Source organism: Sorghum bicolor, chromosome 2, assembly GCF_000003195.3.
Source record: "Sorghum bicolor cultivar BTx623 chromosome 2, Sorghum_bicolor_NCBIv3, whole genome shotgun sequence".
Lineage (NCBI taxonomy): Eukaryota > Viridiplantae > Streptophyta > Magnoliopsida > Poales > Poaceae > Sorghum > Sorghum bicolor.
This window is the reverse complement of record NC_012871.2, coordinates 66704836-66718996: the sequence shown is the minus strand read 5'-3', so window position 1 is coordinate 66718996 and position 14161 is coordinate 66704836. Positions and strand designations below refer to the sequence as shown.

General features: G+C 45.9%; 3 protein-coding genes and 1 pseudogene across 3 annotated transcripts; 1 reads left to right on the top strand and 3 right to left on the bottom strand.

The window, feature by feature from the left end:
- On the bottom strand, positions 266 to 1289 carry LOC8074168 (annotated as a pseudogene).
- LOC110432327 (S-locus-specific glycoprotein S13-like) lies at positions 1540 to 3599 on the bottom strand. Its single transcript, XM_021452496.1, has one exon. The coding sequence runs from the start codon at positions 2922 to 2924 to the stop codon at positions 1566 to 1568; it is 1359 nt and encodes a 452-aa protein (XP_021308171.1). The 5' UTR covers positions 2925 to 3599; the 3' UTR covers positions 1540 to 1565.
- On the bottom strand, positions 8217 to 9660 carry LOC8077219 (chlorophyll a-b binding protein 1, chloroplastic). Its single transcript, XM_002460577.2, has one exon. The coding sequence runs from the start codon at positions 9248 to 9250 to the stop codon at positions 8462 to 8464; it is 789 nt and encodes a 262-aa protein (XP_002460622.1). The 5' UTR covers positions 9251 to 9660; the 3' UTR covers positions 8217 to 8461.
- On the top strand, positions 9932 to 12443 carry LOC110432328. Its single transcript, XM_021452497.1, has 7 exons — positions 9932 to 10173; positions 10529 to 10608; positions 10723 to 10793; positions 11041 to 11111; positions 11200 to 11281; positions 11821 to 11870; positions 12185 to 12443. The coding sequence occupies exons 1-7, from the start codon at positions 10093 to 10095 to the stop codon at positions 12269 to 12271; spliced, it is 522 nt and encodes a 173-aa protein (XP_021308172.1). The 5' UTR covers positions 9932 to 10092; the 3' UTR covers positions 12272 to 12443.

Sequence of the window (14161 nt, the reverse complement as noted above, 5' to 3'; positions counted from 1 at the left end):
AATTCGTCTCGTATTTGCATTTTCCTGGTTGTCACCAAAGATTCTTGCCATTCCGAAGTCTGCTATCTTGGGTCTCATCTCTGCATCTAGTAAAATATTGCTGGCTTTGAGATCTCTGTGAACTATTGTTAGTCTGGAATCATGATGGAGGTAGAGAAGTCCCCTTGCAACTCCTTTGATAATTTTGAATCTTATTGGCCAATCAAGTCTTGCATTTCTTTCCTGGTCTGCAAAACAACAATTGTCATATATGTTAAAAATGCAAATATATAATTGTTAAATTTTATGTTAAACTTCTGGTAAATGTCAATAGAACATACTAAAAATCATAGCATCTAAGCTTCTATTGGGCAAGTACTCATAAATCAGCAGCTTTTCATCTCCCTCAACACAGCAACCAAGAAGTCGAACTAGGTTTCTGTGTTGTAGCTTGGCAATTAGAATAACTTCATTCCTGAACTCCTGTATTCCTTGATCTGAGTCCCTACTAAGTCTTTTAATAGCAACCTCTTGACCACCTTCTAGTGCGCCCTATATAAGATTATCAAAGAAAAGTAAGATTGTGATAACTCATGCAGTGTACCTGATTCAATGATTAAACTAGGAAAAACAAAGAAGAAGAACTACAATGAAAATTACCTTATAAACTTTGCCAAAACCTCCTTGTCCAATCATAAATGTAGGGGAAAAATTGTTTGTTGCAACAAGAACATCTTGGAATTTCAGGAATGGAAGTTCAAAATCACGGGAAGTGTTTCTTTCTCGAATTTCATCTGAAGTGGTCAAACCCCTATGCATTAGTTTGGTATGATTTGCTGCATCCTTTCCCCTTCCTGCTCCGAAAAGTTGGTGACTATTTGTTTTTAAGTTACTGCTATTAGTATGTAGAAGTAGATTAGAAAACATACCTCTGAACTTGCAGATCCATACAAGTAAAATGGAAGTTAGAAGAATAGCACTAATAAATATTGGTAGCACGATTTTTGTTGCATTTGTTTTTGTCCTTTTACCTGCAAATGCAATGAAAATTCATGTCATATGCCTACAGAGTTCTGTCCGCGAACAGCCAAACAGGTGCAATAATGTTCTGACATTACACGTATAGTACCCTTTTCACTGAAAAATGTGTAGTAGTGAACATTGTACCAATAGCTAAATCATTGAGAGAGAAAAGTGCACCTCAGCTCAGCATCTATTGCAGGTACTTGCTACACATATTTTACTGCAATGTGCGTAGATTGTGAGTACGTGCAAATTAGTTGCCACTGTCATACTACATGCCTCGCCATGACCCTGATGCATGCTCTTTAGACCAGGTAGATTAACATTACCGAGCTTCCAAGAAATTCTGGTCGACAATATAATAGATAGTTTTGTTATTTTGATATAAGACTAGTGTTTATGGTATCTGCATACTTGGGATTTGGGAAAGAAACCTAAGTACTGAGTTTAAAGAGATAACATGTTGAAAATACACTTCCACAAGGGGGAATGCCACCCATAGCCATCCAATCAATTCATATTGGGTGGCTTCAGAGGGGCGCACCCACATGGGAACTTCCGATTTAGAAATTCTCCTCATATGAAATGGTACCTGACATATTTGCCACCCGGAGATACAGCGTCTCTTCAGCTTCAGCACCAGCAGTGTTAAAGAAATAACTTGACATCATACCTATCTTCTGCGTGTCAACTAACTGATCTCCAATCCACACCAGGCACCTTGTCACATCAGCGTTGGACTCACTGCTGTTCAAGTTTGCATATGCATATGCCAGACAAGAGCAATTGCTGCTGCACTCTGCCACACACTCCACAAGGGTCCTTTTCCTGATGCGAACAAACTTGTCAGGTACCTTCATGCCCGGCATCGCCAAGAAGCCATCACTGCAGCGTAGTGGGTCCTTTCGCCGGCAACCTTGTGAGAACTTGCCGCTGCTCCATTCTCCCTCGTCCGTAGGCTGAAACCCATCAAGGCACTTGCAAGCTGGGGTTGCCTCTGTGTAGTCACAGTAACCAGAGGGTCCACAGTAGGCATACCTGCTACACTCACTACTGTCCGGCCATGTTATGTGCACTGTCCAATCATCTGATAAATTCCTATTCCAACCAAGTAGTTCCATCCTGCCTGAGTAGCTCATCACAGCCCGCATAGGTGGGGCACCTTCGGACATGGTGAAGACGATGGAAATCTCATCGACAGTGTCAACATATGCTAGGTACATCAAACTGCTGGTGTTCAGCTGGTAGACTTGACTGGAGATCGTGTAGCCTGTCCATACAGAACTGCGCCAGAGCGGACGGGAGCCATTCCAGATGAAGGGTTGCACGAACAAGTCTGTCTCCACACCGAAAGAGAAGGTACCCGTCGAGGGGTCTTCGGGGTCCTTCCAAGAAACAAGCCGGTTTCCTTCATCCGTCTTGTGGCTCCTCCATATCTTCATGCCAGGGAGTAGCGTGTCAGTTGGGTGGTCAAAGCTCTGCCATAAAATCTTGCCGCTTGGTGACCGTAGGACGAGATTGCCTGTGTTCATAAGCACCAATCCAGTAGTACTATTCGACCTCGGAGCAGTGGTCGTGTTGGTTGTCCACAGAACACGGCCGTTGGCATCGGACAAGACAAGGTTAGAATTGTTGGTCAGAACAAGCGAAGGAGTTGAGGAGGAGATGGCCGGAGTTGCCCGGTTTGCAACCCACACCACAGTGAACCGGGGGATGTTGTTGTACCATATGCCAAGGTAGAGCTTCTCTGGAGTGGAATTGGATGGGGCGAAGAAGCCAAAGGCGAATTCACCACCATCAGATATGATGGTGGTGCCGGGCAACAGCGGCTTGTCAGGGACAAGACGGTCATCCGAAGTGCACAAGGCTGCGAATAGGAGGAGAGCTGCAATGTAGAGCGAAATGGAACTCATGAATGCCATAGACTTCAACGGTTTACACCTAAACGCACACGGTAGAGAAGGTTTGCAGAGGCGCCCCCTACATATATACAGTATGAATGTGGAATGGTGTAAGTTCCTACCGCATGCTTGGTCTGCACGCAAAATGCAAAACAATCCGGGTTTCTCATGGACTTGTATGTAATGAGTTCAAACATTCTAGTAGTCAAAATGTGTTGGTTGTTGAGATGTATACATCGAAGGGATTGTTAATTACCAAGGTGTTATATTTTTTAGGGATTATAGGATTGTTACCTTAGCTTGATGTGTTATGTACTACGATGCATGGATGCATCATTGCATCTAGAATTGTGAAAATGAAGTGGTTCATTCGTCTGGAAGAAACCACACTGCTTTGTAGCTTCCTAAACTTGAGTATGTAGTATATGTTATGTTTAGCTGATGCATGGCTATGACACAAGCTTGTCAGCTTGTGTAGTGCAGCTTGGCCTTGTTTGCTTGGCTCAATATATAGTTTTTTTTAGAAAAGAGAATATATTGATATCCCAGCTTCTGCATTGATCAATGCATATGGCTATTCATTATTACAAAACAATTAATAATGCAGACCAGAGCAGTGCAAAAAATGAGGTCCAAAGTTTCGGTCACCCACCTGAATTTATTCATCATCAAATGGATTGATTTACAATGCCTCACGGAAGAGGGTTTTTGTTTGTAGGTGAAGGAAGGCTCATAGAATCTACATTACAGAACCAAAGAAAATGCACTGTTGGTCTATCAAAGCTCTAGAGGCCACCGGCAACCTGTATCGCCACAGGTTAGCTTCCGCTTTGCAGGATGATAGAACTTGCTGTAGGGTGAGAGCTTCATTCCTGAAAATAACTATGTTCCTGCATTTCCAAAGTTGCCAACAGCAGACAGCCAAGAACATTGGGAACTAAACTTCAGGAATTGCAGCAGGCCTGGCAGTTAGAACAAGGTCGCCGATCGGTTAGTCCAGGGCCAATGCTATGCCAAGCCTTGCCCAGAACGCAGCAGCGAAATGACATCCGAAGATGATATGCTCTGGAGTTTCATCTTCACATTGACAGATTTCACAGATAGGAGAGTCCACTATGTGTTTGCGGTGGAGGTTAGAACGACGCTGGATCCTTTTTCTGCAGAAGCCAGATGAAGAACTTCACTCTTGGAGAATGAGGTCCAAAGTTAGGCATCCTAACAAACAATTTTAGTCCTATTTACTATGTATTCCCTCTGTTGTAAATTATAATTCACTTTAGCTTTGTTCTAATTCAAAGCTCTTTAATTTTGACCAATTTTATAGAAAATGCACCCGCGCTTATAACATCTAATTAATTTCATAAAAAATCTCCATGTATTATGTTTGAACAGTATTTTTATTCAAATTATAGATACTAACATTTTTTTTTCTTAAAAAATTGGTTAGGCAAGTTTGACTTGGGTCAAGATTGAAGTGAATTATATAATTTAATTTAAAATAGAGGGAAGCTAAGTAATTGCCGTTTGGGCAGTTACCAGTTATCATGCAAGGTCACCGCGAACACTGCCGAGGAGACCTTCCCTGGGATGACTTCTTCACCGATCGAGATATTAGACGGTAAGTTCATATTATATGTAACCAAAGTTGAGACTGCTAGTTCAGATCAAAGAAGACTGTTTCCTTCCCTATAGCCCTCGAGTTGTACTCAACAACCGGCCCTAGAATTCTATAGGTGGACTGAAGTATCTCAGCAGGTGAGTTTCAGCTTTTACTTTTTTAACATAGAACATCATTGACAGTGAGGCAAGAAAACGGGAGCGGACCAAAGTCTTTGTTGGTGCTGATGCCTCGGCTCTATCCAGATTAGGCTGCGATCACGTAGACGTAGGGCGTGATTGGTACCATTACCATTTATATCTAGCTGAGACAGGTCTATGGACGCAGCGTCTGCGTGTTTAATTAACTGAATAGTAGTCTGAGTTTGTCTCTCTACATATTAAGGTACCCCCGAGGCTAGCTCGGTAGAAATGAATATTTTCTCTGTTTCTATAGGGAATTGGCAAGTTATTTCTAGTGGGACTGGCTTGCTAGACGTTTATGATGCATGCGAAGGACTACGGCCTGTTTGGTTGCTTAGCCAGGCAAGCTTGCCTGATCAGGCAGCAATCCAGGTCATCGATTTTGAGATTCCAGGATCTGTTGCCTAGCATGAGAGCAGCATCTAAACAGGCCCAGCCACAACGTGCTGTCAGTGACTGATAATCAACCGGATTCCCTTTCTGTCAAAAGAAAAAAAAACGGATTCCCTTCAACTGCAACCAAACACTCTCTCCGTTTAAAAAAGGATGTAAATCTTGCTGCCGAAGACTCAAACAATTTTAAATTTAACTATATTTATAGATAATAGTGTCAATATTCATATATTTAAATCGATTCGTGAACTTGTGATTTTGTACTCCTCACAAAGTGAGACTTCCATTCTTTTTGGGGCAGAGGGGGAGTAGGTCCCTGTTGCGCCTCGGTACGAAGCCAATTATAACCCAGTATAGTACCGTTAAGGACCCATATATCTGGAAATTCCACTTGGAATGTAGACTTGAGTGAGACCGAAGAATACACCAGAGACAAAATCTGCTGCACCTTTTACAGTCTGGTTTTTCATATCAACAGCTACCACTGATGCCTTTTTGTCCAGGAATTTGTGTTTGTCCATGATGTAAACAACATCGTCATCGTGCAAGCTGATAGCAGGAAAGCCTGCGTGCCGTCCCTTCAGCACTGGTTCTTTGAGTACAGTGCCTTCCTGCAGATTAGGGGGCACACGAGAAGATGTTGGGTCACTGCAAACTTTGATCCTGCAGCCCTCCTCCCACTCTGTCTCCGTACGAGAAACCTTCATCCTCGATGTAGCTCCCTCCCAACCTTCCTCTAGGTCTAGTCCAACGTAGAGGCACATCTCGAAGTACATGATGTAGCCTCCGACGACATTGATGTCTCGAACATGCAGAGGTGAACCTCCGCGCAGTGTGGGCACACGCGGCGACGGCAATGGGATGTATTGAAGAATTTGGCTGTCCTGGAGTAAGTCACAGATGAGGATGCCATTCCACAGATCAACCCAAGCCACCAAACCCGCCATTGAACCTTGTTCCCCTCCGATGGAGATAATTTTGCTGGCATAGGTGTAGTTCTTTGCTGCTTCCGGTGAATCAATATGCATCAATCTCTTGCTCCATGAGTTGGTCTCCGAGGTGTACAGGTGTAGATCGTACTGCCCGATGGTGAAGGTCCAGCACAGTATGGTGATGAAGAACATACCGCGGCGGCGGAAGCGCAGGAGGCCGACGCTGCTGTCCGGGATGGAGAGATAGCGGGGCATGGCGACGAGCCTGAGCGTTGGCTTGGTGCCGGCCTCATAGACGAAGTAGTCACTGCCCGTAGAGTTGTTGGAGTTGTAGTTTGGATGGCAGATGGGGACGCGGAGCAGGGCGAGGTCCTTCTCCGTGGCGACGATCGCGGGATGGTCGTCGATCTCCAGGCCAGCTGGGCTGTGGACGGAGAAGTAGGACGCGCGTGGAGGGTGGGCCACCCAGAAGGTCACCTCGATGCGCCTGCCGCCCTTGGTGAAGGCGCCGGCGGTGGTGCCGTTGGTACGGTCGCTGATGTAGCCGATCGGATCGAAGAGGATGGAGTCCGGAAGGGGATCAATATCCTCGGGGTACATAGGCGGGGGAATCAGGATATTGGCAGGGAACATGTCGTGCTTGGACGCCGGATCATCGGGAGGACAGTGATCGTCTTCCATGGATGTTGGAGAGGAGGAGATCGATGTGGTAGGGATTTCTCGGCTGGGCGGTGGCGGCTGAAGCAGGAACTCTAACGAGAGTACGAGACATGCGTGTGAATAGGCCTGATGAGAGATGCATGTGAATAAGAAATACTCAGCTCCATCTGAAAAAAGAAACTATAAATCTCGTTTCTGAAAAATCAAACAATTCTAAATTTAGATCTCGAAATTTATATCTTCAAATAAACTAATTTAAATATATATTTTATAATTAATCTATACATATCATGCATTAATAAATATTGATTGCTTTTATATACATTTAGGTAAAATTCAGAATTATTTAACTCTAGGATAAACTCTATGCATACAATTGCTTTTATGTGTGGAGTGAATTAGGAGAAGCTACTTTGTTTAGCTCTCAGCCTCCAAGTTTATTTCAGAGAATCACTTCTCACTAAGAAACTATTTTGCAGAGCTTCTCCTAGATTCAGTCTAGAAGTTGCTTTAAGAGCTCTGCCAAACAGACTCTAGTATATCCACTGTGTGAGCTTTTATCAAACTCTTTGATTTTGTATGGATTATGGCCCTGTCTAGATCTCCTAATAAAAAGGAGAATGGGGTGAAAATGAGAATATGATCTAAACACTTGTATTTTAGAATCCAACTATCTACCCTAAACCTAGTATTCAGAGATTTTCACTAAATGCAATAATCACTATAAGAATAAGATTCAAAACACCCATCATTTGTATCCAGATTCTATATATCTAGAATCAGAATTTCACTATGAAAATAATATCCAAACAAGCCCCATATATACCTGGGAGCTTCACATTGTAATTCTCAACAATCAAAGAATAATTCCTCTGACATTGTATCATTTATTCTTTTTACATGTATCTATCGTGTTGTTCATGAGAGACAAAGAGTTAAAGGTTCTAACCACAGGTAACATGGCACATACATGGTACACACTAGAACATTGTGACACGAGATCATTTGAGACACAAAATTGTATAGAGATTTCAAAGAAATAAGTGCATTTTCATGATAAATGTTTCATAAAAAAACACATATTCCAAAGGGACCTTATAGTGCTGGTCTACTGGAGATGATAGAGCAGTGCTGGTTTCATCGGTGCCAACTGCCAACAGGTGGCGGCTTGCTGGCCTCGGTTGGGTGGACACAATCCAACAAAACGATGGTAGGAACAGGTTATGATGTTGTTTGTATCTTGTGGGAAAAAAAAACTCGAATTGGGAGAGAATATAGCATGTACCCCCCTGAGCATTCGCATTAAGTTAGAGGTTACACAGGTGATCTCAAAGAAGGGGACAAGGGGCATGACAGGGTCATGAGTTAATTATGAACAGTTGCTTATTGTGTGAATTTAAGCATTGCATTCATGTGTATATCTTTCATTTTCATCGATAGTTTCTGTTTATCCAAGCACTTATGCTTGCAAAATTCCTAGAGCTAGGAAGTACTATAAAAACAGCAGAAAGCATCGCAGACGAACAAATTAATGGATGACCTTAATCTGACAAATCAATAATTAACCACCGGGAAACAAAACCACAACTACTATTGCACAAGCATCGTTCGTCTTAGTGTACAACGCCAACTCATCATCATCTCGACTTGCCCCCTGAAATGCAACGTGAAACAAGAGACACACATGCAGCTAACTTGCAGCATCAATCAATCCACGTACGCCCTCTCCGAAAAGACAATGGAGTTGCATAGCCAACTGAGCAGCTGATGAGCTTAGTTGCCGGGGACGAAGTTGGTGGCGTAGGCCCAGGCGTTGTTGTTGACTGGGTCAGCCAGGTGGTCAGCGAGGTTCTCGAGCGGGCCCTTGCCGGTGACGATGGCCTGGACGAAGAAGCCGAACATGGAGAACATGGCGAGGCGGCCGTTCTTGAGCTCCTTCACCTTGAGCTCGGCGAAGGCCTCGGGATCGTCGGCCAGGCCGAGGGGGTCGAAGCTGCCGCCTGGGTAGAGCGGGTCGACGACCTCGCCGAGCGGCCCGCCGGCAATGCGGTAGCCCTCGACGGCGCCCATGAGCACGACCTGGACGGCCCAGATGGCGAGGATGCTCTGCGCGTGGATCAGGCTGGGGTTGCCCAGGTAGTCCAGGCCGCCCTCGCTGAAGATCTGGGAGCCGGCCTTGAACCAGACGGCCTCGCCGAACTTGACGCCGTTGCGGGCGAGCAGCTCGGGGAAGACGCAGCCGAGCGCGCCCAGCATGGCCCAGCGGGAGTGGATCACCTCCAGCTCGCGGTTCTTGGCGAAGGTCTCGGGGTCGGCCGACAGCCCCGCGGTGTCCCAGCCGTAGTCGCCGGGGAACTCGCCGGTGAGGTAGCTCGGGGGCTCGCCGGAGAAGGGGCCGAGGTACTTGACGCGGTCGGGCCCGTACCAGGGACTGCCGGACGCCGCCACCTTGGGCTTGGCCGCGGTCTTGCGCATGGTGATGCGGCCCTCGCCGAAGGAGCCCACCTTGATGGGGGTGCCGGCCATCGCCGTGGAGGAGATCGACATGGTGGAGGCGGCCATTGATGAGCAAACTCTGCGAGCGTGAGAGTGTTGGACCGGTTGCTAGCTGCTGCTGCTGCTGCTGGTGGTGGAGTGGTACCGCCGGCGGGCGCGCCAGGCTAAATAGCGTCGGAAAAGCGATCGGGTCCTTATCTCGTGGAATCTTTAGCCGAGTCGCCATTGGCCCGCCGGAGGTGAGGTGGGTGGATGGGGTGGCTGATGTGGCCGCGCGCTGCCCACCAGGTCTCCGCCAGATATTCTCACCGCGCCGGGTGAGTGGCCACCGGGTTTTTGTCTTTGCCGGGGGGGTTTTGCCGTGGCCGGTGCCCCCGCCGTGAATTTTGGCTTGGGGTTTTTTTGCCGTGCCCGGTGCTCCCCGTAGGTGAATTTTGCGGCGTCGCCAGGTGTTGGGGCTCGCTGGCGTCCTATTGGCCGGTTGATCCTGGTAGATATTTCGGCTGGTGTGACGTGCCCTCCTCCTTTTCCTTCGGATTGTTCTAGATCAATTGAGCCATCTGTGGCTGTGGTTGCGTTGATTAGTTTGCAAAGTTGGGGTTCGTCAGTTCATGATGACGATCTTCCGGGTTAGGTGGGCTAGGCTCAAAAGTTCAAGTCAGATTAGTTTTGGGCTGGGCCTTATTGGAGCCATTGTCGATCCGCGGGCAATGGGGACTCCAAACGGGCCGCGTGCACGGTCATGTCGATTCTCGCCATTGTCGCGATCGCGACGACGTGCACCCGAGTACGCCTGGTTCTGTCGGTCTGTGCCTCTGTGGAGACACGCTGCGAGTCCCAACTCCAAGCCGACCGGAGACGCGCGAGAGAGACCGGGGCTCCACCTCGCGCCGCCGCCGCCGGCGACCATGTCCCTGGCGTCTATCTTCGTCTTCCTCTTCGTGTTCGCGCTGCAGCTGGTCGACCGCTACCTCGACCTCGCCAGAAAGGTCAGCGCCGACACCCTCCCCAATCCCCATCGGGCGTTGCGCCTCCCTCCCATCCGTCTCCTCGTCTCGAGACCTGGATCTTCCGTGAATTCTGATTGGGCGGAAGAGTAGCCTGCCAGCGATTCCATCTATTCCGGCCATGGATTGAACTCTGGTTCCGAGGAAACTGTTTCTACGGCACTAGACAATTTGGATTTTGAGGCGAATTTCTGAGCCATTGGGCGACTGTGGAATGCAGGCTCGAGTCTTACCGGGTCTCCCTATATGTTGTAGCCTGTAGTCTGCGGTTTGGTATTTAATTTTGCTCTAGTGTTTCCTCTTGTCACTCATGTGTTCTGTGCTTTTTATGATCCAGAGGGGAGCGCATAGTGATGAGCTGACGAAACTGCGGCTTGAAATCAAGCAACTTTTGAAGGAGGCCGATCAGTTGTCAACGTAGGCAATTAACCTTGTTTTTGCTGTGACTCCACTAATCTTTATATAATTGTTCCTGATCCAAAGTTTCACTATTACAAATTACTCGCTTCTTTGCCTGTATGTCTGCTGTAGGCCGTCCACATTTGCACAAGCTGCTAAACTCAAGCGCTTGGCTGCTGCCAAGGAGAAGGAACTGGCAAAAAGTTAGTGCTGAACTCTCATTGTCTTCTTCTGTTGCTATTCGTCTTGGCCTCATGGCCTGTAATACAGTACCAGATGGCCCCTTTTTGTTTGGAAATGCTAGATAATTGTATTCCGTAGCATTGTTGTTGTTTGTTTGGGAGCAAATCTTGCTGCTTTGTTATTTGTGCAAAATGGATTGATGCTAGTATGTTACCATGATGCATTTTAACCTTCATAAGTTTTGTTTTCCCGTTGCCTGCTTTACAGTGCAGGAACAGGACCTTAAAGGGAAGCAATCGTTATACGACAAATACGCAAAGTTTTTGTTGGTTACTAAGGTGCTCCTCTGTGAACTATCTTTTATGTCTGGTTTCTTGTTTTGCCATGCACTATACCTTTTGAATAATAGTCTTGTTCGTCAAATAGGTAATAATTTATGCCGTGCTCGTTCTGTGCTTTTGGAGTACTCCTGTTACTACAGTTCCCCAACATCTTCTACAGCCCTTTGGTATGTCAATGCCACTCGCCTGAGTGTTCTAGACTGTTTATTTACTCAGTATTTGCTCCTTTGGTGATGCACAAGTACCTAGTCTGTTTATTTATCAATAGAATCTACACAGATATTAATAGTCTGATTGAATTTTGCACAACCTGAAAGTGCGAACTATGAGAGGAAATTTTCACACATGCATTTCACGACTACTGCTAGAATACAAGTTAATATGATCTATACATATAATATACAAGTACTACAGTAGAAAGGATGTGAATTGTTGACCCAGAAAAGGTGGTGCAAGTTGTTTGTGCAATCCAAGCGATTATCTAAACTGTCAATATTGCATCACTAGATCCATTTTCAGATCAGGAATATGTCTATGTGCCTTTTGGGTTGTCGAGTAGCAACATTGTTCTTAGATGGATATTCTTATGTATGCTGCCTTTGCCGTCAGAAAACATTCCCTTTTCTTTGATTACTCTTGATCCCTTGCATATATGTGGTTCATGTAACCAGTAATAATAATGGTGACACTTCAATTGTTTTTACAGGAAAAATGTTTTCCTGGAGAGGTGTTGATACTGCCACCGGCCATGTTGTGGTAAGTACTACTATGGAGTTTTTTTTAACTTTTTGGGACACTGCAGTTAAGACAGTTCTATGCAACACCTTTGTAAAATGCTGGTATGAATGGAAGAAGTAACATCATTACGTCGGTGGAGTTAACTTTGCTTACTTGTATGTATGAAAGTGGATTGTTCATTGGATGATCAGAGAAAACTACTTGCTCCAAATTTCCCATGTAGCCCTTGAACATTATGTTACTCTTGTATGCAACGTTACTTTGTAGAAATCTGCACCTCCTTGGTTTTTTTTTCGCAGTCCCTGATTTGGTGGTTGCCCCCTTTGGTGCAGGTTGGAATACTCCCATGGCTGTTTTTGACCTCTCGGGTCAGCAAGCTGCTGTGCCAAAAATTCGGCTTCGTCCTCGTGCGTCCGTAGCTCGTTTCCACGAGAAAGTCAGCAAGTTGCTGCACCTAAACAAGCTTCTAGATCTCTGTATAATCACTTGTTCACTTGTTGCCCACATTTGTTCTGCCGTGCCCGTGTGCTCAAGCGGATACGTGTAAGAACTTGATTTTTATAAAGTTAATACTAGTAAAACTGTGGATGATGTGTGCTCTTCGTTTCTCCTTTCACTGTCGCGGGCAACGGGCATCCCTGTGCTGTTGGTGGCCACAGTGGAGATTGGAGAGGCCCCAACGTCTGGAACTGTTTCCTTTTCCAGCGAAGCAGTGGTGCTCTGAGCCACTGGTGCTCTTGGCACTTTGGCAGGCCGGGGGCAAATCTGAAAGAGGGGGTACGGTTGGACCGTCACGTCCGTCAGCCCGTGCCCGTGCCCGTGGCCCCGTGCTCGCATCGCATATTCGCATGCACTGTACGGCTGACCTCCTGCTACTCCAGGCTACTTGGCTAAACCAGCGCGCCACAGCGTCTCGTCGCGTCGGAATGCTAATTTGGCCGTTTGCCGGGCGCCGGGCGGCTCCCTTCCCCGTGATGGCCCGATGTGCCGCGCCACCCGTCGGATTTCCTAGGCTGCAACGCCCGACGCCAGGCAGTTGGCACGCGGGGGTCGGAGGTGCGCCGAGCGGCGCTCTATCTGTCAGAAAAAATAGAGATTCAGTGACGCATAAATTGATTCTGAAAATGAGAAAAAAAACAACAATAGCATGTACTATAGGTGTTTGAATTAACACTATCTGTATAATCCAAGATAAACTCAAACTCTCAAATACTAAAAATAGTAGGAACACAAGAACGAACAACAAAAAAGAATAGACATTATTACAGTGAAGTTGTAGCGCAAAAAAAAGACGAAACAGACTGTTGATAAAAGATCCATGATTAACAGCGTAGAGAGAAGACATCTGGTGAGCAGTTGCGATGATGCTTTAAAAAAAACTGATAGACCTCTATCCCGTGTAGGGACACGAGACGATGTAGGCTTCGAAGACATGCTCTCCTGGTGCCAATGACACATTAACCGTGGGATGAGAAAGATGGCGGTGACACAACACAATGGTGAAAGGAGGGAATGAATTCGATGACATATTGTCCTAATATATACACACGTCGTAGCTAAAGAAAGTAATTAGCCGTGTAATCACGGAATTAAGGTGATTGACCTGTCGTTAGTCGACTGGAGATGACACATCGGTGATATAATGGGGATGGGATGGGAAAGACGGTGGCAACGCAGCACAATGGTGAAAGGAGGAGAGAGATGGAGACGACGGCGGTGGCACAACATAGTGGTGAAACGGAGGAGATGAAATTCAACAATGTCTCATCCCAATATATACACGCATCGCAGCTAAGGAAAGTAACTAGCCACGCAATCACAACATTAAGGTGATTGACCTGCTGTTAGTTGACTAGAGATGACACACATCAAGGATGAAATGGAAAAGACGGCTCCTCTGTACTAAGGATGACGCCTTTCTTGCTAGACCATTCATGTTTCTTTTTTTTTTCTCTCCCCAATAATTTTATCTAAATTGAGACAACTCAATTTTTTAAGTTATAGTCTCACTCCTTCTAAAGTAGTATTGTGAGACTAAAATCTCTAGCTAATATCATACGTGCAAGTAAATCTTTAAAATTTACTTAAAAAATATTATTTGAACCAGTCTAAATGTTATAACACTACTAGCACATGCCCGTGCGTTGCTACGGGAGCCTCAAAACATTACATATAAACATCTAGTAGCCAAAATAGTCTAATTTTTTGACGTGACGTAATAGTTTGGACAAATGGTGATGCACACACATTTTCTCAGACGTGCATTCCTCATTCTTCCTCGCTAACGCTGCTCCCTTCCATCTCTGGCT

What these genes read in the sequence shown, in the direction of transcription:
- LOC110432327 (XM_021452496.1), bottom strand. Translation starts at nt 2,924, where the DNA reads ATGGCATTCATGAGTTCCATTTCGCTCTACATTGCAGCTCTCCTCCTA.
- LOC8077219 (XM_002460577.2), bottom strand. Translation starts at nt 9,250, where the DNA reads ATGGCCGCCTCCACCATGTCGATCTCCTCCACGGCGATGGCCGGCACC.
- LOC110432328 (XM_021452497.1), top strand. Translation starts at nt 10,093, where the DNA reads ATGTCCCTGGCGTCTATCTTCGTCTTCCTCTTCGTGTTCGCGCTGCAG. An exon ending in ACCTCGACCTCGCCAGAAAG is followed by an intron (nt 10,174 to 10,528) that starts GTCAGCGCCGAC and finishes TTTATGATCCAG; the next exon opens with AGGGGAGCGCATAGTGATGA. An exon ending in AGTTTTTGTTGGTTACTAAG is followed by an intron (nt 11,112 to 11,199) that starts GTGCTCCTCTGT and finishes TTCGTCAAATAG; the next exon opens with GTAATAATTTATGCCGTGCT.